At 43.5% G+C, this 26,185-nt stretch overlaps 1 protein-coding gene across 1 annotated transcript in view; it reads right to left on the reverse strand.

Annotated features, from left to right (window-relative positions):
- Positions 1-1,518: 1,518 nt before the first annotated feature.
- Positions 1,519-26,185, reverse strand: part of LOC139255296 (polycystin-2-like protein 1) — a 231,024-nt gene continuing 206,357 nt past the window's right edge. The window contains exons 12-15 of the mRNA XM_070873897.1: positions 23,782-23,899; positions 4,012-4,163; positions 3,682-3,829; positions 1,519-1,659 (exon numbers count right to left, since the gene is read on the reverse strand). Of these exons, the coding sequence (XP_070729998.1) occupies positions 1,519-1,659; positions 3,682-3,829; positions 4,012-4,163; positions 23,782-23,899 (559 nt within the window). The remainder of the gene's footprint in view (positions 1,660-3,681; positions 3,830-4,011; positions 4,164-23,781; positions 23,900-26,185) is intronic.

Below are 26,185 nucleotides of genomic sequence, written 5' to 3' on the forward strand. Positions count from 1 at the left end.
GGACTGGAGGAAATTATACAATGATGTTCTCGGTACTGGGACCACTGCTTTGCTTGATAAATGTTAATGACTTGGATGTGGGTGTACAGGGCACAATTTTTGCAAAAGGCACAAAACTTGGAATTATAGTGAACAATGAGGATGATAGTGACAGACTTCACCGAGGACATAGACAGGTTGATGGAATAGGCAGACACGTCGCAGATGAAATTTAATGAAGAAAAGTGCAAAGTGATACAAAGAATGAGGAGAGAAAATATAAACTAAATGGTACAATCCTAAAAGGGGTGCATGAACAGAGAGACCTGGGGGTATATGTGTACAAATCGTTGAAGGTGGCAGGGCAGGTGGAGAAAGCGGTTAAAAAAGCTGACAGGATTCTGGGATTCATGAATAGAGGCATAGAGTACAAAAGGGTGGAAATTATGATGAACCTTTATAATACACTGGTTAGGCCTCAATTGGAGTATTGTGTCCAATTCTGGGCACCGCACTTTAGGAAGGCCTTAGAGAGGGTGCAGAAAAGATTTACGAGACTGGTTCCAGGGATGAGGGACTTCAGTTACGTGAATAGACTGGAGACGCTGGGGTTGTTCACCTTAGAGCAGAGAAGGTTGAGAGGAGATTTGATAGAGGTGTTCAAAATCATGAAGGGTCTGCACAGAGTAGGTAGAGAGAAACTGTTCCCATTAGCGGAAGGGTTGAGAACCAGAGGACACAGATTTAAGGTGATTGGCAAAAGAACCAAAGGCGTCATCAGGAAAAACCTTTTTACGCAGTGAGTGGTTAGGATCTGGAAAGCAATGCCTGAGAGGGTGGTGGAGGCAGACTCAATCATTGCTTTCGAAAGAGATTTGGATAAGCACCTGAAAGAAAAATATTTGCAGGACTATGGAGAAGGGGCGGTTGGGGGGGGGGGGGGGAGCTGGGGGTGGAACTAGCTGAGGTTCTCTTAGAGAGCTGGCATGGACTTGACGGGCTGAATGGCCTTCTTCCTTGCTGTAACCATTCTATAATATTCCTTGGGCTGGATTTTCAGTTTTTGAGATTTTGGGGCGGTAATGGTGGCGGGGCAGTCCTGAGACCACTTGGAAAAGGTTTGCGCCCTTGTCTGCAAAATTCGGCAAAAAAAATGAGGTTCCATGATCAGGGGCACAAAATCAGGTGTTACACGAGGATGTTTTTGCGCCCCAGCCGAAAATCCCGACTTTAAAAAAGTGTTGTTGATTTAAGGAACTTCATTGTTGTTCAGTACCCTGCAACATGATTTTCTTTTGGTGGGGTGAGTTTTTGTTACTTTGTTGCAGTAAAATTTATGCTTCATCCTTTACCATTGGTGTCTTTTGTATCATTTCAACGTTCACCAGAGATGTGCCTTTATGGGGCAACAGAACATGTCCAGTATTAGCTCCATCCCTCAGTTTCCTCCATTTAGGAGAGCCGGTCTATTATGAGCTGGCGATGTGCGACTCTAGGTCCAGCAGCATCTCCACGCTGCCTCCCCCGTGGATGGTGTGGTTATCCAATGGGGGCATCGCCAGACTCCTCTTTGTTGTCTTCCTCCTCCTGAGGTGGGCCTGCAATCTCCATTGGCAATGCCTGGCCCCTCATGATGGCCAAGTTGTGCAACATGCAGCACACCACATTGAACTCAGATCCCTGTTGAAGGGAGTATTGAAGGCTGCCTCCAGAGCGGTCCAGGTATCGGTCTACCTGTAGGAGATGGCTATCTCTATCAGCACTTCCTTTCGGAAGCACAGCCTTCTCACACACTGCTCTTCAGAGAGCTGGAGGTATGAGTGTTGGTGTCTGTAAAGCCGTGTGGGGGTAAGCCCTCTTCCCCAGAGGACTTTGGCCTCTCCTCATCCGTGGGCTGACATGGTCAAGAGCCCTTCTTCCAGCTGGATGCCGCCTGGCAATAGCATGCAGCATGATACGCTGGTGAACTAGTATTGCCCCCATTAAATTCTCTCACTGACGTTGTAAGGACACTCTAATGGCAGATAAAAGTGCCGTTTGCAAGTTGGAGCTTCATGCAGCGTAATGTGTGCAACTGGTGCAGTTAATGTGACTTGCGATGTAAGATCCTCAACACTCCATTTAAATACACCACCAATACCATCTGCTGCACCCTGGGAATGCCTGTTTTTTCAGACGTTTCCTGAATTTAATGAGGCGTTAGGGCCTAATTTTGCATCCGGGGTGCTGGCAGAGTGTTGCACGATGAGTGACATCATGATCTCAGTGAAACTAGAGGGCGGGGTGTTAAGTTTTTGCTCCGCCGATAACCATGAGCTGAATTTGCCGACCGGGCGGTAAAAGCTGGATGCTCTGGAACAGGCTGCCGTCTCGTGTGGTGGATGTGGACCCACTGAATTCCTTCAGTGAGAGCTGGACCAGTTTCTGGCTGGGGCAGAGATCACCTCTTACAGAAGGTAGGTACTGCAGGGAATTCACGGCCAGGGTGATCTCCTGGACTATATTTGATAACCTAGATGGGTTGGAAAAGAATTTCCTGATTTTTTCCCCCCTCAAATTGACCTGGATTTTTTAATCTGTTTTTTTTCACCTCTCCTAGGAGATCACATGGTTTTGGGTGGGGTGTAGAGTGTATATATAAGCGTGGAAATCCCAGCCTCCCAGGGTCCGTACTGAGTGTCTACTTCTGCACCTATTTTCTAAGTTTCTAAGCTGGAGCTTGACAGATCTCACGCATATCAGGTGCAAGGACATTTACAAGGGCAAGATTGTGGGTTTTGCCCATATCTTGCTCAGCAAATGTTCTCAAAACTCTTGCGCCTGATAAAAGCAGGTATATAGCCTACTTTTACAGGCGTCAGACTTTAAAAACATACAAAAATATAATAAAATTAAATTTAAAAAGCATATATTATTTTTAAAATTCCTGCCCATTACGTTAGTTATTTTTAACCATAATTAAAAAAACTTTTTAAAAACTTGGACTTTTTTTTCTATAAGATATTTATTAACTTTAATTTTAATTATGTGAGGTGTGTTTTTTTATTTTTTATTATATGTGTTTAGTGTGTTTGTTTTTCTCATGAATAGCAATGAGAACTGATAGATACGGAGTTCTCATTGTTATTAATGAGAAAGCTGTGGAATACCGTACCTGATTGGTTGAGCAGTCACACGTGACTGCACCTTCTGCGTGGGAACCTCGAGGACGGGAACGCGCTTCGCAGCGCGGGAAGAGAAGGCCTCCCCACCGGAATCCCACGCTCCTCCCGGACCAACAGGTACTTTCGTAGAAATGTTTCAGGTCGGAGGCAATTGCCCGCGGGAAGCCTCCAACCGCAATTTCAGCCCCATAGTGATAGACAAGGTATCGCAATTGTGTGGGACAGGCTCAATGGACCAAAGGGTCGTTACCTGTCTGTCATTGTTCGTATGTTTGTATAGAACCAGCAGTTAATATGGGCAACCCTTCTTTCACTTGTGGCTCTCTTTTAGCTTTGCATAACAGTACCTAGATGTGGTCAGTGAAAGAGGATTTCAGCAATAAACTTTGTATCATTTTGAAAACCTTAACTCTTTTCTTTAGCACTGCTAGTTTTTGAGTTTAAGGCCAAATCAATAATTTAAAGTGACCCTGGATTGCAGTCTTGTTTACACAATAACATTCTGCGAAGGAGGGTGAAATGATAATGTCAGTTTTACCTCTTGAACACTGTCGAGCAGCTTTCCCACCATGTCTTTGTGATTCGCTTTGTTTTTTTCCATTATCTCAAGTTTAACAGTGATTGCATCAATCTTGGACACAATGTTGCTAATCGAATGTTCCAGCTGAACAACACGGCACCCCAACCTGGAATAAGAATACGCTGTAATAGCACCAGTCCATACAATGTTGATATGAACAAGAAACTTGCTAAGAAAATATTTCACCAACATTGCATAACGATTTTAGTAAAACTCTATCTATTGGGTTCCTATGCCTCATTTCATCTTTATTTTAACACCTTACCATCCTCATCCCATAATACATACATTTGGAATTCCTTATTTGTTACACTGCTGTTTGGTTTGTTGTTGCTGTTGTTTTTCACATTATCAAAGTCTTCGGAATGATTAAAAGTCTTTGAGCTGTCTGGACTCTCAAAGTTTCTTCCCAAGTTCTCTATTTCAGTATTTAGAGCAATCTGTAAAACAATGGTAGATATTAAAGTGACCGTTTAAAATTATAATAATAGTTTGATCAAATAAAAGCTAAAAGGACTACTATCAGAAATCTTACTCTCCAGGTAGCCAGAGGATAGACTCAGGGAATCATTGCAAAGTCTAGAGTTCCATCGCTGCAGATCTCATCTCTTTTAAATCCAGAAAACATAGAAGATATCAAGTGACACCCTGCAGTCTCAGAGCAGTTACTCGTTTATACTGGCAGGATGTTATTATTATACCAATGTGAAAGCCATGTGTGAAGAGAAAAAGATTAGTGAAGACAAATGTAGGTCCCTTGCAGTCAGAACCAGGTGAATTTAGAATGGGGAACAAAGAAATGGCAGACCAACTTTGGTTCTGTCTTCACGAAGGAAGACACAAATAACCTTCCGGAAATACTAGAGGACCGAGGGTCTAGCAAGAAGGAGGAACTGAAGGAAATCCTTATTAGTCAGGAAATTGTGTTAGGGAAATTGATGGGATTGAAGGCCGATAAATCCCCAGGGCCTGATAGTCTGCATCCCAGAGTACTTAAGGAAGTGGCCTTAGAAATAGTGGATGCATTGGTGATCATTTTCCAACAGTCTATCAACTCTGGATCAGATCCTATGGATTGGAGGGTAGCTAATGTAACCCTACTTTTTAAAAAAGGAGGGAGAGAGAAAACAGGGAATTATAGAATGGTTAGCCTGGCATTGGTAATGGGGAAAATGTTGGAATCAATTATTAAAGATGTAATAGCACCATATTTGGAAAGTAGTGACAGGATCGGTCCAAGTCAGCATGGATTTATGAAAGGGAAATTATACTTGACAAATCTTCTAGAATTTTTTGAGGATGTAGCTATTAGAGTGGACAACGGAGAACCAGTGGATGTGGTGTATTTGGACTTTCAAAAGACTTTTGACAAGGTCCCACACAAGAGATTAGTGTGCAAAATTAAAGCACATGGCATTGGGGGTATGTATTGACATGGAGAGAGAACTGGTTGGCAGACAGGAAGCAAAGAGTAGGAATAAACGGGTTCTTTTCAGAAGGCAGGCAGTGACTAGTGGGGTACCGCACGGTTCAATGCTGGGATCAGCTATTTACAATATATATTAATGATTTAGATGAAGGAATTGAATGCAATATCTCCAAGTTTGCAAATGACACTAAGCTGGGTGGCAGTGTGAGCTGCGAGGAGGATGCTAAGAGGCTGCAGGGTGACTTGGACAGGTTAGGTGAGTGGGCAAATGCATGGCAGATGCAGTATAATGGCTATCATGCCCTGGGGATTTATTGGCTTTCAATCCCATCAATTTTCCTAAGACAATTTCCTGACTAATCAGGATTTCCTTCAGTTGCTCCTCCTCGCTAGACCCTCGGTCCCCTAGTATTTCCAGAAGCTTATTTGGTTCTATCTTCACTAAGGAAGACACAAAGTATTTGTTCAATTGGTCTGCCATTTCTTTGTTCCCCATTATAAATTCACCTGATTCTGACTGCAAAGGACCTACATTTGTCTTCACTAATCTTTTTCTCTTCACATATCTATAGCTTTTGCAGTTGGTTTTTATGTTCCTTGCAAGCTTCCTCTCATACTCTATTTTCCCCCTCCTAATTAAACCCTTTGTTCTCCTCTGCTGAATTCTAAATTTCTCCCAGTCCTCAGGTTTGCTGCTTTTTCTGGCTAATTTCTATGCCTCTTCCTTGGTTTTAACACTATCCCTAATTTCCCTTGTTAGCCACGGTTGAGCCACCTTCCCCGTTTTATTTTCATGCCAGACATGGATGTACAATTGTTTAAATTCATCCATGTGATCTTTAAATTTCTGCCATTGCCTATCCACTGTCGACCCTTTAAGTATCATTCGCCAGTCTATACTAGCCAATTCACGTCTCATACCATCGAAGTTACCTTTCTTTAAGTTCAGGACCCTAGTCGCTGCGTTAACTGCGTCACTCTCCATCTTAATGAAGAATTCTACCATATTATGGTCACTCTTCCCCAAAGGGCCTTGCACAACCAGCTTGCAATTAATCCTCTCTCATTACACAACACCAAGTATAGTCGAGAAAGAGGCGTTAGCATGTGTATATGGTGTTAAGAAAATGCACCAATACCTATTTGGACTTCAGTTTGAGCTTGAAACTGACCACAAACCGGTCATTTCACTGTTTTCAGGGAGCAAAGGGATAAATACCAATGCTTCGTCCCGCATCCAAAGATGGGCACTAACATTATCCGCTTATATCTATGTTATCCGCCACAGACCCAGCACTGAAAACTGCCGATGCTCTCAGCCAGCTACCATTACCCACCACTGGGATTGAAATGGCACAGTATTACATTAGCTACCCTCCAGTCCATAGGAACTGATCCAGAGTTGATAGACTGTTGGAAAATGATCACCAATGCATCCACTATTTTTAGGGCCACTTCCTTAAGTACTCTGGGATGCAGACTATCAGGCCTTGGGGATTTATCGGCCTTCAATCCCATCAATTTCCCTAACACAATTTTCTGACTAATAAGGATTTCCTTCAGTTCCTCCTTCTCGCTCGACCCTCGGTCCCCTAGTATTTCCGGAAGGTTATTTGTGTCTTCCTTTGTGAAGACAGAACCAACGTATTTGTTCAATTGGTCTGCCATTTCTTTGTTCCCCATTATAAATTCACCTGAATCCGACTGCAAGGGAACTACTCTTTACCAGGTACCAAGGTGATGGGCACCACTGATGTCTGAGCTGCACACACACAGCAGTATCAGCATTGTCACTCATATCAATGCTCCTTCAGGCAAATTGTTCAGATTTCAGCTCCTCACGTAAGAGTGGGATTTTAAAAATGCCAGCCACACCGCTGCCGTTCGTTCGGAACAGTTCCACTTTTTGTGGGCGTTTTTTTGGGTGAGCGATATTGTGGGCGATATGTGTGCGAGATGGGGAAAGTGACGGTGGACAATCTCCTGGGCGTTAGTTTCGCCAAATGTGCTCTTTTCAACAAAAAAGTGGCCAGGCGTTAATATTGAATTTCTACGTTAAATCCATGCGGTAAATAACGCTGGGCAATATTATGGGCGTTGAATTCGCCCTTCCTGATAATTCCGGCCAAAAAAATTTGCCGGCGGTAATATTTTTTCCCGGTACGTGGGGAAAGTAAAGCTCGCCGATAAGTTTTTGAAAAATGCCCGTCAGTTTCCATTTTGTGCCAAAATGGGGATTAATGGGCGTTATACATAATTTCAGTGGTAAAATGGGCGTTAAGCATATAAAAAAAGTGGAGGTTCTAGCCCCATGTGCTGATCATAACAAGCAGTGAGGAAGAAAATCTAGAAGTGTTAGATCTAGTGCTTCAAAGGTTGAATTCCACTACATCAAATTGAAAAGGAGCAAATGTGCTTTTGTGCAACCCGAAGTTGTGTACCTTGATCTGAAAATTGATGGAAATGGCTTGCATCCAGTGAAGGAAAAGGGTGATGCTGTCATCAGTGCTCCAAAGCTACAGAACATGTCTGAGTTAAGATCTTTGCTTGGAATGTTTCAGTACTACGCACATTTCTTACTTAAGTTAGCGACCATGCTAGCTCCATTGCCCAAGCTCCTCAAGAAGGTTGTCCAGTGGAAGTGGATGAAAGTGTAACAGGAAGCTTAGGATGCTTGTAAGAGAAGTCCCTCTAGCGATGCTCTAATTGTACACCATGACACAGAGCGTGAGCTTAAATTAGCATGTGATGCTTCCAGCTACGGTGTGGGAGCTGTCATAAGCCACGTAATGGATGACGGCCAAGAGAAACCAATCATGTTTGCATCGCGAACCCTCACAAAGAGCGTAAGAAACTGAAAAGGAAGCACTCGCCAGTGTTTGCAATCAAGAAATTCCAACAGCTCCTGATCAGCAGAAAGTTTTCCCTGCTAACTGATCACGATATTAGGGCTCAAATCTGCCATCCCTGCAATGGCCGCATCAAGAATGTGTTGTTGTCACAATATGACTACACGATTGAATATTGCACTTCAAAGCAAAATGCAATCGCAGATGCCTTGTCCAGGTTGCCACATGAGGACTCGTGTGTTGGGAGTGAAGGTGCTTTTTTCATGCTAAGTGCAGTCTCGTGAATGCAACTGAGATTACAGATGAGACTCAAAAGGATTCAATGATGAAAAGGGTGCATGAAAGCACCTTGAATGATGGTGTAATGTCTGTAGCTCCACACTGTGGACATATTGTGTTACTGCAACTAGAGTGTTTAATAAACAGACAGGTCACATGAATAGAAGCAGGAAGCTTCCACAGGCTTCCGGAGGATCTGCCATTTTAAAAGACTTGTGTGACGTGTGCTCTCTTGGAAATACTACAATAGCGACGATGTATAGGATAATCAGATAAAAAAACAACATTTTTGTTGGTGAAGGACTCAGCCAGCTGACAGAGACTTAGAGAACTTCTGTGTTTTGATTACAGCTACAAATTCGAGGTAAATTATGAGCACACTGTTTGAACTGCCAGAGTCAAAATGGCTGCACCAATGGGAGTGATGGGGCATTAGAAGAATATAAACACAACGGGGAAAAGTTCAAAACGTATGTGGATTGGCTAGAAATGTATTTCACTGCAAATAACATAATTGAAGTCCCAGAGGATGCAGACCAGAACCGGGCAGTGTTGGAACAAAAGAGCTATTTTCTTAACTGAAGCTGGGCTTGAGTTGTATGAAACGCTGATAAATTTGTTTGTGCCTGCCAAGCCAAAGGACACAACGCTTAAGGAGATTTTAACTAAGCTGGAACAGCACTACAACCCTGTTCCCTTGGAAATTGCTGAAAGCTATCGTTTCGATATTCGAAATCAAAAGACCGATGAAAATATCAGTGAGTATATTGTAGCATTAAAAAAGCTATCTATTCACTGTAATTTCGGAAATTTTCAGAACCAAGCATTGCGGGACCGTTTTGTTTGTGGGATGAAAAATGATACAATCAGAAGAAAGTTATTGACAATGCCTGACTTGACTTTTGATATAGCTTGTCAGACAGCTAGGTCAATGAGCATGGGCGACCAATATTCTCGAGAATTTCAGACTATATTCAGTCGTCAGACAACCGAGGTGAATTGCCTTCAGGTTCAAAGTAAAAGGCGGTGGGGGCCCAAAGTCTCAGAAACTGGAAATTGTAATAGAGCATTGAAGTCCTGCTATCGGTGCCTGGGACAACATATTGCTCAAAGTTGTCCATATATGAAGGCAGAGTGTTTCTTCTGAAGAAAAACTGGGCATCTGGCGAAGGCATGCCGACTGAAGAGTAAACCAGCTTTCAAAGCTGTGAGTCCAGCTTTCAAAACTATGAGTAGAAATCCCCAGAGACTACATAGCATGGAAGAACAACAACAGTACAAGGAGATGTTAGAGTTAAACGTCATCAGGAGCACAAGGTTAACCGGACAGCAATTCAAAAAGTATCATAATCCACACAGATGTTGTGGGATTCAAGATACCAATGGAAATCGACACTGGTGCATCCGTGAGTGTAGTACCGAAGTCGCTATACCTCGACAAATTGCGTGATTTCCCATTGGAGAAATCTAAGATAGAGCTGCGAGGCTACTCGGGAGAGAACATTCCTGTGGTAGGTCTTATCACCGTAACGGTGAAATATAAGGATCAATTTAAGAACTTGCCTCTCTTGGAGAAAAGCCTGCCTTACTAGGAAGAAGTTGGTTGGGATCACTGAAGCTGGATTGGAGTGAGATTTTCTGTGTTGAAACGAGATTTGCATCAACGGATGATGTTATCAAGAGTTATCCAAAGGTGTTCTGCGAAACGGGCAGTCCGATCCAAGGCTTCAAGGCGAGTGTCGGTACAGAAGGACGCTGAATTGGTTTACTGCAAGCCATGTTCCGTATCATATGCACACAAGGAGAAAGTTGAGTAAGAACTAAAAAGACTAGAGACTGAGAACATTATTTTTAAGATAGATCGATGTAATTGGGCTGCACCCATTGTTGTTGTACCGAAGTCCGATGGTAAGGTAAGATTGTGTTGTGATTATAAAGTATCCGTAAACCAGGTTCTAGAGGGTAATGTCCCCAATACATTGCCAAATGTAGAAGATTTGTTCTCAACACTGAAAGGTGGTTAGATCTTCTCAAAGTTGAATCTTACGAATGTCTACTTACAGCTTGAACTAGATGAGGAATCCAAGTCATGCTTGACTATAAATACTCATCTAGGCCTATATCAATTTAATAGGCAACCATTTGGAGTGTCTTCTGTCCCTACCATATTCCAAGGGGTGATGAACCAGATTTTGCAAGGTATTGAAGGGGTAGTATGTTATTTAGATGACATACTAATTTCAGCACCACATAGGCAAATTCATGATAACATATTGAATGAAGTCCTCAAACGGCTAGAGAAGCATAGAGTACGAGTGTCTGCTCGCATGTGTGAGTTATTTCAAAACTCAGTGGAGTACTTGGGGTACAGAGTAGACAAAGATGGTTTACATCCAACCATGGGAAAGCTGGATGCAATCAGAAATGCACCCACTCCCAAGAATGTCACTGAACTTTGATTATTTTTGTGTCTTTTGACCTATTATGGGAAGTTCCTACCAAATTTGGCTACAGTATTACATCCACTGAATGAACTATTGAAAAAACAGGTCCATTGGAGTTGGTCAAAAGAATATGATACAGATTCAAGGAATGTAAAAGCGAATTGGTAGAGAGCACCATGTTAGTTCACTATGACATATCTAAGGAGATTAAGCTAGCATGTGATGCCTCTCCATATGAAGTTGGGGTAGTGATCTCTCATGTATTAAGTAGTGGGGAGGAGAGACCAATTGCTTTTGCTTCACGCACTCTCAGTGCCAGTGAGAGTAATTATGCGCAAATCGAAAGGGAAGCTTTGGCATTAATTTTTGGGGTCAAAAAGTTCCCACAAATACTTGTATGGTCGTAAGTTTACCATTGTTATGGACCATAAGCCCCTAACAGCAATCCTCCATCCAAAGTTCTCAGTTCCAACATTAGCTGCAGCCCGAATGCAGAGATAGGCTTTGATTTTGTCAGCATATACATATGATATTGAGTACAGACGATCAGCTGATCACAGTAATACTGATGCTATGTCTAGATTGCCTTCCCCATCACAAGTTACACCCAATAGGGAAGAACATTGATGAACTGCCAGTCACAGCTGAAGGGATTGGTAGAGCAACCAAACGTGACCCAGTGATGCCAAAGGTGTATGATTATATTGCAAATGGATGGCCAAACCAGGTAACAGACAACGATACACATCCATTCTTCATTTGTAGGCATGAATTATCAGTCGATAAAGATTGTATCATGTGGTGTGCAAGAGTGGTTATACCAAATAAATTCAGGTCCAAATTATTTGGAGACCTCCATGACCAGCACCTGGGAATGTGCTTGACCAAGAGTTTTGCACGCAGTTACTTATGGTAACCAGGTCTTGATAAAGATATGAGTCATCATGAATCAGTGTACGACATGTCAATCGGTAAGCAAGCAACCACCATCAGTACCATTCCAGCCATGGAAATGACCTCCAAGAGTGTGGCAAAAGCTACATATTGATTTTGCTGACCTCGAAGGACAGCTCATTGTGATTGATAGCCATTCGAAGTGGGTTGAGGTGTTTCCAATGTGAAAAATAACAAATAAAACATTAGACATTTTGCAAAGTTTACTTTCTTCATTTGGTCTCTGATATGGCAGGGGGATGGGAACCAATGCAGGGAGACAGAGGTAAACAAAAAGGAGGCAAAAGCAAAAGACAGAAAGGAGATGAGGAAAAGTGGAGGGCAGAGAAACCCAAGGCAAAGAACAACAAGGGCCACTGTACAGCAAAATTCTAAAAGGACAAAGGGTGTTAAAAGAACAAGCCTGAAGGCTTTGTGTCTTAATGCAAGGAGTATCCGCAATAAAGTGGATGAATTAACTGTGCAAATAGATGTTAACAAATATGATGTGATTGGGATTACGGAGACGTGGCTCCAGGATGATCAGGGCTGGGAACTCAACATCCAGGGGTATTCAACATTCAGGAAAGATAGAATAAAAGGAAAAGGAGGTGGGGTAGCATTGCTGGTTAAGGAGCAAATTAAGGCAATAGTTCGGAAGGACATTAGCTTGGATGATGTGGAATCTATATGGGTAGAGCTGCAGAATACCAAAGGACAAAAAACGTTAGTGGGAGTTGTGTACAGACCTCCAAACAGTAGTAGTGATGTTGGGGAGGGCATCAAACATGAAATTAGGGGTGCGTGCAATAAAGGTGCAGCAGTTATAATGGGTGACTTTAATATGCACATAGATTGGGTTAACCAAACTGGAAGCAATACGGTAGAGGAGGATTTCCTGGAGTGCATAAGGGATGGTTTTTTAGACCAATATGTCGAGGAACCAACTAGGGGGGGAGGCCATCTTAGACTGGGTGTTGTGTAATGAGAGAGGATTAATTAGCAATCTCGTTGTGCGAGGCCCCTTGGGGAAGAGTGACCATAATATGGTGGAATTCTGCATTAGGATGGAGAATGAAACAGTTAATTCAGAGACCATGGTCCAGAACTTAAAGAAGGGTAACTTTGAAGGTATGAGGCGTGAATTGGCTAGGATAGATTGGCGAATGATACTGAAGGGGTTGACTGTGGATGGGCAATGGCAGACATTTAGAGACTGCATGGATGAACTACAACAATTGTACATTCCTGTCTGTCGTAAAAATAAAAAAGGGAAGGTGGCTCAACCGTGGCTATCAAGGGAAATCAGGGATAGCATTAAAGCCAAGGAAGTGGCATACAAATTGGCCAGAAATAGCAGAGAACCCGGGGACTGGGGGAAATTTAGAACTCAGCAGAGGAGGACAAAGGGTTTGATTAGGGCAGGGAAAATGGAGTACGAGAAGAAGCTTGCAGGGAACATTAAGACGGATTGCAAAAGTTTCTATAGATATGTAAAGAGAAAAAGGTTAGTAAAGACAAACGTGGGTCCCCTGCAGTCAGAATCAGGGGAAGTCATAACGGGGAACAAAGAAATGGCGGACCAATTGAACAAGTACTTTGGTTCGGTATTCACTGAGGAGGACACAAACAACCTTCCGGATATAAAAGGGGTCGGAGGGTCTAGTAAGGAGGAGGAACTGAGGGAAATCCTTATTAGTCGGGAAATTGTGTTGGGGAAATTGATGGGATTGAAGGCCGATAAATCCCCAGGGCCTGATGGACTGCATCCCAGAGTACTTAAGGAGGTGGCCTTGGAAATAGTGGATGCATTGACAGTCATTTTCCAACATTCCATTGACTCTGGATCAGTTCCTATCGAGTGGAGGGTAGCCAATGTAACCCCACTTTTTAAAAAAGGAGGGAGAGAGAAAACAGGGAATTACAGACCAGTCAGCCTGACATCGGTAGTGGGTAAAATGATGGAATCAATTATTAAGGATGTCATAGCAGTGCATTTGGAAAGAGGTAATATGATAGGTCCAAGTCAGCATGGATTTGTGAAAGGGAAATCATGCTTGACAAATCTTCTGGAATTTTTTGAGGATGTTTCCAGTAGAGTGGACAAGGGAGAACCAGTTGATGTGGTATATTTGGACTTTCAGAAGGCTTTCGACAAGGTCCCACACAAGAGATTAATGTGCAAAGTTAAAGCACATGGGATTGGGGGTAGTGTGCTGACATGGATTGAGAACTAGTTGTCAGACAGGAAGCAAAGAGTAGGAGTAAATGGGGACTTTTCAGAATGGCAGGCAGTGACTAGTGGGGTACCGCAAGGTTCTGTGCTGGGGCCCCAGCTGTTTACACTGTACATTAATGATTTAGACGAGGGGATTAAATGTAGTATCTCCAAATTTGCGGATGACACTAAGTTGGGTGGCAGTGTGAGCTGCAAGGAGGATTCTATGAGGCTGCAGAGCGACTTGGATAGGTTAGGTGAGTGGGCAAATGCATGGCAGATGAAGTATAATGTGGATAAATGTGAGGTTATCCACTTTGGTGGTAAAAACAGAGAGACAGACTATTATCTGAATGGTGACAGATTAGGAAAAGGGCAGGTGCAAAGAGACCTGGGTGTCATGGTACATCAGTCATTGAAGGTTGGCATGCAGGTACAGCAGGCGGTTAAGAAAGCAAATGGCATGTTGGCCTTCATAGCGAGGGGATTTGAGTACAAGGGCAGGGAGGTGTTGCTACAATTGTACAGGGCCTTGGTGAGGCCACACCTGGAGTATTGTGTACAGTTTTGGTCTCCTAACCTGAGGAAGGACATTCTTGCTATTGAGGGAGTGCAGCGAAGGTTCACCAGACTGATTCCCGGGATGGCGGGACTGACCTATCAAGAAAGACTGGATCAACTGGGCTTGTATTCACTGGAGTTCAGAAGAATGAGAGGGGACCTCATAGAAACGTTTAAAATTCTGACGGGGTTAGACAGGTTAGATGCAGGAAGAATGTTCCCAATGTTGGGGAAGTCCAGAACCAGGGGACACAGTCTAAGGATAAGGGGGAAGCCATTTAGGACTGAGATGAGGAGGAATTTCTTCACCCAGAGAGTGGTGAACCTGTGGAATTCTCTACCACAGAAAGTTGTTGAGGCCAATTCACTAAATATATTCAAAAAGGAGTTAGATTAAGTCCTTACTACTAGGGGGATCAAGGGGTATGGTGAGAAAGCAGGAATGGGGTACTGAAGTTGCATGTTCAGCCATGAACTCATTGAATGGCGGTGCAGGCTAGAAGGGCCGAATGGCCTACTCCTGCACCTATTTTCTATGTTTCTATGTTTCTATGTCTCCCAGAAGAAATTGCTTCTGATAGTGGACACTATTTCGTTCAGAAGAATTTGCACAGTTCACGAGCAAAAAGGGTGTGAAACATACCAAGTTTCCACTGTAGCATCCTGCTTCGAATGGTACAGCAGAGTGCACTGTACAAATTGTAAAATGTGCCCTCATAAAACAGATACAATCCAAAGAAACGACAGTTGTCATTGGATCATAAATTGGCTAATTTTCTAATTACCTATCATAATACTCGTCATAAAACTACTGATAGAACACCAGCAGCGTTGTTTCTCAAACGACAGCCACAAATCAGATTCTTGTTGTTAAAACCAAATTTGGCACAGTCTATAGAAGAGACACAATTAAGACAGAAAGAGAATCATGATAAAGGTAGAGTAAAAGAGAGAAGTATGAAATTAAATTAGAAGGTGAGGGTGAAGAATCATCACCATAAATGGGTAAAGTGGTTACCTGGAAGAGTGGTGAAGATATGTGGTCCTCGCACATATTTGGTCATGATGCTTGATCATGAACAGGTTAGGTTTTTTCACATTGATCATATTTTACCTACAGACATGGAAGGAGTTGAAGGTGGGAATGATTCAATTATTTCTGACTCATCAGATAGTTTTGATACACCAGTAGCATATCCTACATCTAATGTACTGGAAACAAATCTAAGAGAAAATCAGAATTTAAGTCTGAATCCGAGTCGGGAAAACAAACAGTCTGAAGTTAGAGAGAGTTCAAATGGAAATCAAGGGCATCCCTTGGAGGAAAACTTTCCTCAGGATCAGCCTCAAATGAGCTTAAATTCGACACCATGTTTGGAAGGTTCTGTTCGAGAGCGAAGGTATCCTCTTCGAAACAGAAAACAAGTGGTTAAGCTTAATTTGTAAATATGGCAAAATAAGTCCATATCCTTTGTATAACCATGCAAGTTATGTATGATGATTGTTGTTATAATAACTTCTTCATTAAGGAGGGAGAAGTGTAATGTCTGTAGCTCCACACTGTGGATGTATTGTGTTACTGCAACCAGAGTGTTTAATAAACAGACAAGTCAAATGACAAGAAGCAGGAAGCTTCCACAGGCTTCCTCAGGCTTCCGGAGGATCTGCCATTTTAAAAGACTTGTGTGAAGTGTGCTCTCTTGGAAATACTACAGATGGACTGATCAGTGTATGGACACAGAATTAAACCATTCGATAACCATTGTGTTAAATTGTCTTGTGAGCAAGGTTGTATCAAGTGGGGTGATAACTACTTCTTTAAGAGGTAGAATTCTGGCCAAACTTCATACTGAACATTCAGGGATCGTCAGTATGAAATCAACTGCAAGAAGCTTTGTTTATTGGCCTGGATTGGACGTGATCATGAGTCATTTGTCAGCAAATACAATGTTTGCCAAAATTGTAGAAACAAACCACCCAAATCTGCACTAGAAACATAGAAACATAGAAAGTAGGTGCAGGAGTAGGCCATTCGGCCTTTCGAGCCTGCATCACCATTCAATATCATGGCTGATCATGCAACTTCAGTACCCCATTCCTGCTTTCTCTCCTTGATCCCTTTAAACCGTAAGGGCCACATCTAACTCCCTTTTGAATATATCTAACAAACTGGCCTCAACAACTTTCTGTGATAGAGAATTCCACAGGTTCACAATTCTCTGAGTGAAGAAGTTTCTCCTCATCTCAGTCCTAAATGGCTTGCCCCTTATCCTTAGACTGTGACCCCTGGTTCTGGACTTCCCCAACATTGGGAACATTCTTCCTGTATCTAACCTGTCCAATCCCGTCAGAATTTTATATGTTTCTACAATCCTGGTCGACCTTTTCAGGGAGAACATGTAGAATTCTGTGAGAAAGCAAATGATTATTTCCTGGTACTTGTAGATATTTACTCAAAGTGGATTGAAATGAAACACATGGGTTCAACTACTACAACTGAACGTACCATAGATGAATTGAGGTCTATCTTTGCAAGTCATGGCTTACCTGAAGAGCTTGTTTCTGGCAACGGCCCTCAGTTCCGTTCTACGCTAATCCAAGAATTCATGAAACAGAACAGTATCAAACATACTCTCATTCCACCATATCATCCAGCTTCAAACGTAGCAGCCGAAAGGTCAGTCAGAATAGTGAAAGAAGCTCTCAAAAAGCAAGTGTTGCAGGGTTCGGGAATCAGCAGAACGCAATGTTTGGGAAATGTCTTGCTGAAGTACAGAACTATTCCACACACTACAACTGGACATACCCCAGCAGAACTCGTGATAAAGAGGAGATTGAGAATACGATTGAGTCTTGTTCAACCGAATTTGGCCTCAAGAGTTGAACAGAAACAGTTGAGTCAGAAAAGTTATTATGACACCAATCAGAAAGAATGCAGTTTCAAACAAAACAAGTGTGTGTTCTCAGTTGAGTTCACACAAGTGGAATGTATGAAGCATAGTTGGTGGAACCAAGAGATATTTGGTTGAAACTGGTGACAAAATCCTAAGTGTTCATGTAGATCAAATGATCTCTGCTAGAGATGAACCAAGACATGATTGTGAACCACTTGATCATGAACACAAACATAAGTTTGATTCAGTTCTGACTTCAATAACTGAAGTACCAGGTTCAAACATGTCTGAGATAGAAACAGGATCATCTTTGAGTTCAGAATCACAACAAAACAGCTCAAAAATTGGTTCAATTCCAAAATCCTCTGTAAGGAGATCAGAAAGGCTCTGCAAATCTGTTATTAAACTGGATTTGTTGTTCATTTAAAAGAAAAAAGCCAGGAGCCTTTGTTGTGTGGTGCATGTAATGCTGGGAAAGGTGGAACCATAGGTTTGTTGTATTTGAGAGGGGAATAAATACATTTTTTTTAAAGGGGGAAAGCAGTGTAATGTATTATCACATTGTTTTGTATGAGCATGTTCACTCTGGCCTAATAAAGCAAGCACATGGACTAGCAACTCACCGTGATTTTGTCCTTCAATTGTTTTACCCACATATATTACATTGACGTACGTAATGAACCATCAAGGGATAAGCCATGAATGTTGTAGACATATGGATGTGGATTTACCACTACATGCTGCCTAGTTTTGGGTGGCAGGTAGGTAATCAAGAACAAAAACAAGTGAAAGTCCTGCCCTACTGGATCTCTGCCCACTGCCCACCCAAATGTAGTTTCTGATGGGTGGGACCAGCAGAGGAATATTATCTGTCTCAAACAGATAGGAACATAATTTAAATATTCATTTCAGTGTATGTTGGTCCTGCATGCCATTTCTTGCCTTCGTACATTGACCACACCCATGTGACATAGGCGTACAGGTTGCTAAGCAGCGGTAAGTATCCTGGAGATCATGGAAAGGACACATTAATGCAGGTAAGTGTATTTAAACCATTTCTTAATGGTTTTTCTTCTCTTTTTGATGCCATTGAGCTTATCATCACTTGTGCCAATTATTGTTTACTATTTTTTGCCCCCAGCACCATTACTGGCATCAATGGGTATCCCAAAAGGGAATCCTTCTGTAAGATGTTTGAAAGAAGAGGAGGGCATACAGAGGGATGTCATCCAGGTCAGATGATGTGAAAGATTCTCTGTGCCTACCTGCTGCTACCTGAATACCCACATCAGCAGACAGGGATGAACATAATTCGATCAGGAAAACAATTAGTCACCCACTCACGTATCTCAGTGGTTATTCAGGCATTTCCTAGGAGAGCAACCCTGATGATACAATTGAGATACGCAAATGCATGACTAACCATAATAGTTCCTCAGAACCAACCCAATCACAGTATGCCAAGCTTTCAATGGTACAATCGGAGAGAGGTTATCTGAGGGTGATCAACAGTCAGTACAGCTTGATGGGCCACACCTACCAAGATTCCACCAACAGCATATTTCTATTTCAACCAAAAGGCATTCGGGTTTAAACTATGCCAGAAGCAGAAAACTGAGACAATTCCAATGCTCTCCTGGCCGGCCGTCCACTTTGTACCCTCCGTAAACTTGAGCTCATCCAAAACTCTGCTGGCTGTATCCTAACTAGCACCGTGCCGATTTCCGGACCGGACCATCACACGTTGCTCCCTCTAATGACCATCAGCAGGCCAGGGCCATTAGAGGGAGCAGCATAGAAACATAGAAACATAGAAAATAGGTGCAGGAGTAGGCCATTCGGCCCTTCTAGCCTTCACCGCCATTCAATGAGTTCATGGCTGAACATGCAACTTCAGTACCCCATTCCTGCTTTCTCACCATACCCCTTGATCCCCCTAGTAGTAAGGACTTCATCTAACTCCTTTTTGAATATATTTAGTGAATTGGCCTCAACAACTTTCTGTGGTAGAGAATTCCACAGGTTCACCACTCTCTGGGTGAAGAAATTCCTCCTCATCTCAGTCCTAAATGGCTTCCCCCTTATCCTTAGACTGTGTCCCCTGGTTCTGGACTTCCCCAACACTGGGAACATTCTTCCTGCATCTAACCTGTCTAACCCCGTCAGAATTTTAAACGTTTCTATGAGGTCCCCTCTCATTCTTCTGAACTCCAGTGAATACAAGCCCAGTTGATCCAGTCTTTCTTGATAGGTCAGTCCCGCCATCCCGGGAATCAGTCTGGTGAACCTTCGCTGCACTCCCTCAATAGCAAGAATGTCCTTCCTCAGGTTAGGAGACCAAAACTGTACACAATACTCCAGGTGTGGCCTCACCAAGGCCCTGTACAATTGTAGCAACACCTCCCTGCCCTTGTACTCAAATCCCCTCGCTATGAAGGCCAACATGCCATTTGCTTTCTTAACCGCCTGCTGTACCTGCATGCCAACCTTCAATGACTGATGTACCATGACACCCAGGTCTCGTTGCACCTGCCCTTTTCCTAATCTGTCACCATTCAGATAATAGTCTGTCTCTCTGTTTTTACCACCAAAGTGGATAACCTCACATTTATCCACATTATACTTCATCTGCCATGCATTTGCCCACTCACCTAACCTATCCAAGTCGCTCTGCAGCCTCATAGAATCCTCCTTGCAGCTCACACTGCCACCCAACTTAGTGTCATCCGCAAATTTGGAGATACTACATTTAATCCCCTCGTCTAAATCATGCGATGGCGCAGCCCAGAAATCAGCGTGGAGCCGGCCTGCAAGACCATCAGCAGGCCAGGGCCATTAGAGGGAGCAGTGTGCGTCGGCATGCCACTTCAGGGAGCAGTGCGTGCTGCTGCAGGAGGGCGATGGCTGTGAAGAGGGCGACTGGATTTGACATCACCAAAATCCAGGTTGGTGATTGGAGCATGGGTTGGTACAGCAGGAGCAGCGAGGTCGGGGGCGGGAGGAGCAGCAAGAGTTCACAGAGGGATGTGATCGGGGCCCAGGAGAGTCGTGAGTTAGGGGCCCAGAAGAGGCGAGGGCCCAGGGGCAGCATGGGCCAGCCCACACTGCGACATGTGTGTGCACTAGGTCCGTGCAGCAGAGCTGGTCTCCAGTCGTCTTGGGTAATCCTTGCCACTGAACCAAGACCTAGCTCTGTCAAGCCCGTGTGGTGGCTGGTGTGCAACGGCCACCACATGTTAAAAAAATCTACACACAGACATCTTCCACCCTTCAACATGTAGTTTGGGACCTCTAATATTAGGTCCATCATTGAAACACCTGTGAACTCATCCCTTCTTGGCGTGGAAGCAAGTCATCCTCGGTTCGAGGGACTGCCTATGATGATGAACGAGCGCCGTGTCCTGTTCTCCCATCAAGCTCTGGAACTCCCTCCCTAAACTGCTCCACCTCTCGACCTCTCTTTCCTCCTTTAAGATGCTCCTTAAAACCTACCTCTATAACCAAGCTTTTGGTCATCTACTCTAATATCTTTATCATATTATAGTCACTACACCCCAAGTACTCATCCACATCTGACATGATCTATTTCATTATTCATAACTAGATCTAACAATGCCTTTCCCTTTGGACATATATCGTTATTCCTTTATCGTCACTAGGTCAGCATCTTGGAATTCACTACCTAGCGTATCATCATCAAGAGGATTGCGATGGCTCAAAGAGAAGGCCCACCACTATCTTTTTAGGCCAATTAGGGAAGGGCAATAAATATGGCCCTGCCAGTGATGCCCTAATCCCAGGAACAAATAAGAATAATCATGGAAGTTTGCATCTCACTAGATATCGATGGCCTAAAATTCCCCAAAGGGATAAACCACTAAATTGTCTTAGATTTTATGAAGCTTTTAAACAGAAAACAGTTGTTAGGTATTGGGGGTGGGCGAGCGGAAGCTGCTGAAGCCCATGATGGGCCGTACCTGCACCATGAGGGAAGGCCTGGATGCATGTGTCTGAGAGGACCCATATGCAGCAAGGCTCTCCGACTGCTGGCAATGCAGCACAAAGTTTCTGAGCTTGAGGGGCGGTTGGTGACACTGTCACACTTATGAGGCAGAAGTTGTCATGGAATATACATTCCAAGAATAAGCAGAGTTTGATTTTCACAAGAGTTTGGTGTTAATGGGAGCTCACATTAGACATAGAGGGATAACAGTGCAGGAAATCCTTGTGGTGTGCATGGAGTGCGATATGTGGGCCATCGTGGATCCTCAGTGTAAGTAGGGGCAGTACATTCACACTAATTGTAGAGGAAGTCACCATCATTGGCAGTCCCTCGAATCGAGGATGACTTGCTTTCACGTCAAAAAGTTCACAGGTGTTTTAATGAAGGACCTAAAATTCAAGATCCTGAACTAAATCTTGAAGGGTGTGCATAGAGAAAGTGCTGTAGTATTGGCTGACCAAGGTGCCCACAATTGCGGTGGCCCGTTTAATCTTCACATTGCAAAGGAGCCTTGCCATGGAGCAGACAGGAGAAGATAGGCAACAGCAACCATTGGCAAAATATGACCCTACCAGAAACACAAGACTGCATAACCTACCTGTCACACAGCAAGAGTTATACAGTAGCATCTAAAAGGCATTTTGGTTAAGCACCTGAAACATCCAATACACAGCAGTCAATCTACATATGTCTATTGGTGTCATTGTATATCAAGACCCATGAATACTACTGCATTCATCTGTCCTATTCCAAATGAATTCTTTTTGTCCCCAAGGTGCTTCCTTTTAATGAAAATGAATGCTATGTATTTTCTACTTCCTAACAATGTGCTGCTTCTATGTGAGATTGAAGGCTGCTGAGTATCAGTGTTCGTTGCTAGGGATAGCAATAGCCCAGTAGCAACTTGTACTGGGTTACTAAATGGCTCTGCAACTGCAGAAGGAATAGCTGTAAATATGGTGGTAAGACATGCCTGTGCATTTGGAATATAGAACAGTTTGCAGAGTGCAGAGCATTCTGCCTCTGTGAAAGAGCAAGTTATTATTTAAATGGAGAAAGATTGCAAAGTGCCGCAGTGCAGCGGGACCTGGGGATACTTGTACATGAAACACAAAAGGATAGTATGCAGGTACAGCAAGTGATCAGGAAGGCCAATGGTATCTTGGCCTTAATTGCAAAGGGAATGGAGTATAAAAGCAGGGAAGTCTTGCTACAGCTATATAAGGTATTGGTGAGGCCACATCTGGAATACTGCGTGCAGTTTTGGTTTCCATATTTACGAAAGGATATACTTGTTTTGGAGGCTGTTCAGAAAAGGTTCACTAGGTTGATTCCGGGGATGAGGGGTTTGACTTATGAGGAAAGGTTGAGTAGGTTGGGCCTCTACTCATTGGAATTCAGAAGAATGAGAGGTGATCTTACAGAAACGTATAAGATTATGAGGGGGTTTGACAAGGTGGATGCAGAGAGGATGTTTCCACTGATGTGGGAGACTAGAACTAGAAGGCATGATCTTAGAATAAGGGACCGCCCATTTAAAACTGAGATGAGGAGAAATTTCTTCTCTCAGAGGGTTGTAAATCTGTGGAATTCACTGCCTCAGAGAGCTGTGGAAGCTGGGACATTGAATAAATTTAAGACAGAAATAGACAGTTTCTTGGACGACAAGGGAGTAACGGGTTGCGGGGAGCAGGCAGGGAAGTGGAGCTGAGTCCATGATCAAGTCAGCCATGATCTTATTGAATGGCAGAGCAGGCTCGAGGGGTCGTATGGCCTACTCCTGCTATTGAAGCAAACTTATTAAGTTATACAAAATATAAGCTCATGTACCTTGGCACCCAGAAACATTTTTCCTCATCTACTCCCAGCTTTGAGGGACATTTAAGACAAGATTCAATCATTAAGTATTCTACGCCCAGGCTGGAGGGTATCTTCTGCTTCAAAAGATCCAACCATCAAGGTAGAATCCCCAAAGCAACATTTTGGAATGCTGCCTTTCTGCCTCTCCATATTGCCTCTGCCATTTTAAAAAGATGCTGCCATTTCCCCTTTAGGGATGAGCAGTGTTCCTTTAAGTGCTGCATATTCTGTCTCATCTCCCAGGGCTGCCAAAGGATCCTTTAAATGGAGTGAACTTGTTTTATAGTGCACAGTCAGCTTTGTGCTGTACAGGTGTGCACAGCGCCCAAGAGCAGCAGTGCAGCCCATCTGTACTGTGACTGCAGTATAGTCTCCATAAGATCACCATTAAGGTAGGCAGTAATATTATAATTAAACTATTGCTACAGTTCTGGTTACTAACATTTTCTTCTAATTGCCCTACAAATATGTAAATAGGAAATTCTTGGACATTTGCTTGGACATTAATTGATTATACCGATGATTGGATGGGCCTATGGTCATTTCTCACTCCTAGTCAATGCATGTTCTTATAGCTAATTTCCTTACCTTCTTTTCTTCTAATTCATTCCTCATCCTTATCTGTTCTTCCTCATCCAGTATCTTATTGTCATCACAGTCAAATCTTGAGAAAGTATCTTCGATCTCTTGGTCAGTGTGACCCAAGCTGAAAAACAATTGATCCGTTTCACAAAACCTTCAAACAAGTTGTAGCTAAAAAAACATAAACATAAGAACATAAGAATTAGGAACAGGAGTAGGCCATCTAGCCCCTCAAGCCTGCTCCGCCATTCAATAAGATCATGGCTGATCTGGCCGTGGACTCAGCTCCACTTACCCGCCCGCTCCCCGTAACCCTTAATTCCCTTATTGGTTAAAAATCTATCTATCTGTGACTTGAATACATTCAATGAGCTAGCCTCAACTGCTTCCTTGGGCAGAGAATTCCACAGATTCACAACCCTCTGGGAGAAGAAATTCCTTCTCAACTCGGTTTTAAATTGTCTCCCCCGTATTTTGAGGCTGTGCCCCCTAGTTCTAGTCTCCCCGACCAGTAGAAACAACCTCTCTGCCTCTATCTTGTCTATCCCTTTCATTATTTTAAATGTTTCTATAAGATCACCCCTCATCCTTCTGAACTCCAACGAGTAAAGACCCAGTCTACTCAATCTATCATCATAAGGTAACCCCTCATCTCCGGAATCAGCCTAGTGAATCGTCTCTGTACCCCCTCCAAAGCCAGTATATCCAAAGCCAGTATATAAAGGGTGACTCCATTATCGGATGCTCTCAGTGGGGAGTGCATATCGGTAAATCGTGTGTGCACAGCTCTTGCTTTCCCGGAATGCACTCCCAGAATCACACCGAGACATTCAAAGATCCTAAATCAGTTTGTATTTTTTTCTAGGGAAATTATTTCAATAGATTGAGGTAAATTTGTGTCATTCGCACCCCGCAACAGAACCAGGAGCGCTATCAGGCATTTAAGATGAGGGCTCACAGCTTCCTGTCCATTAGCAGAGCTAAAGATGGAAATTTATCTTATGGTTTTAGGAGTGATGTCACCAACATACCATCAATTGAAGTAACAGTAATGGTTTTCATGAATTGTTTAATTTAGAATTTTGAAAATGATGAAGCATCTGGAATAATACACATTTCAGCATTTCTGATCATATGACAGCTTACCAAAATTAGGCAGGATCACTGCAGAAAATATGAGAAAATTTAGGCGGAGAGGCCTATCGCTGTCACACTACCTCAACCAGGATTTCCCTCCCTCAACTGCACTGGTACTGCCTTTGGTCGCAGGAAAATGGTGATAGGTCCCGATGAATTTGCCTCCCATCCGCTGTTCCCTGGGGCCGCCATGGGAAGGTGCTGTTAAGTGCAGGAAGTCATGGTTAGGTCATGAGTTCTCACGAATGAATGTAGAGGTCTCTTCTCCATCCTATTAGTCTTAAGCACTTAACTGTTGAAGGCTTCTGTTACAGCCAAGGCTCTCTTTTGGAGCCTTTATTCCGATCTTTTGGGAGTCTTCATTCTGATCTTTGGGGTATGTCTGCCTCTTAAAGGTCCTTCACAGCCCCGGGTGCTGCAGCACAGCTTGCTCGTTTTTAATGGTAGGCTATCACTTGATTTCAAGAATCCCACTCGGAGCCCGCCATGCAAAGGCAATTAGCCCTGGCCCAGAAGAACTGGTTGGAGTTGGGGCAGAAACAGAGGGTGGACAGAGGTTTGGCCTCCTGGGAACTCTGTTGGTCTACCCTGGTGTGACCACAATATAGCTCGGACAAATCTGCAGTACCTGAGTAGACTCTAAATTATGATTAGAGTCTGACAAAGGTGTTAACTCTGGGCAGTTCTTGGGTGAGTGGGTGGTGAGGTACGTTGAAAGCTCACCAACCATTGCAGAAATCAAGCCGGGCTACTCTAACTGCTGGGTCTCATTAACATGCCGCTGGTCTAACTCCTTCCCTGATTGGGTGGGAAATGGCCAGCCGGCCCGTGATAAATCGGGCGATCCAAGGTCACCCTTTGACACAAGATAGAAGGGGCAATTTGGTTCCACGGCATTTTGTATTCAGGAAGGTGGGCAATTTCAGAGCAGGGAAAGCCTAAGCTTCCAGGAAAGTAAAACACAGGGGGAGAAATTGGCCGCTAACGACTTTTCGCCCAGGCGCGGTGTCGCTAATGACTGCCACGAACTTCCGTGGGAGTTTAGCGGCGCCGGTAACCAGTAGCACCTCGCTTCGCTGCACTAGCAATGACAATGTCATCACTGTGCCCAACCTGTTTTCACCCCGGAGCGAAAATTCAGGAGCGCCCCCTGAAGCTGTGCCGGGTGATGCCGTAGGCCGCTCGTGGTGCAAAATTTAAAGGGGAGGTGGCACTTTAAAAAAAAAATCGGCTGACTGCATGGTGCATCGCGGGGTCCATGGCGCGATCTTGC

The sequence above is a fragment of the Pristiophorus japonicus genome, chromosome 3, assembly GCF_044704955.1.
Source record: "Pristiophorus japonicus isolate sPriJap1 chromosome 3, sPriJap1.hap1, whole genome shotgun sequence".
Classification (NCBI taxonomy): Eukaryota; Metazoa; Chordata; class Chondrichthyes; family Pristiophoridae; genus Pristiophorus; species Pristiophorus japonicus.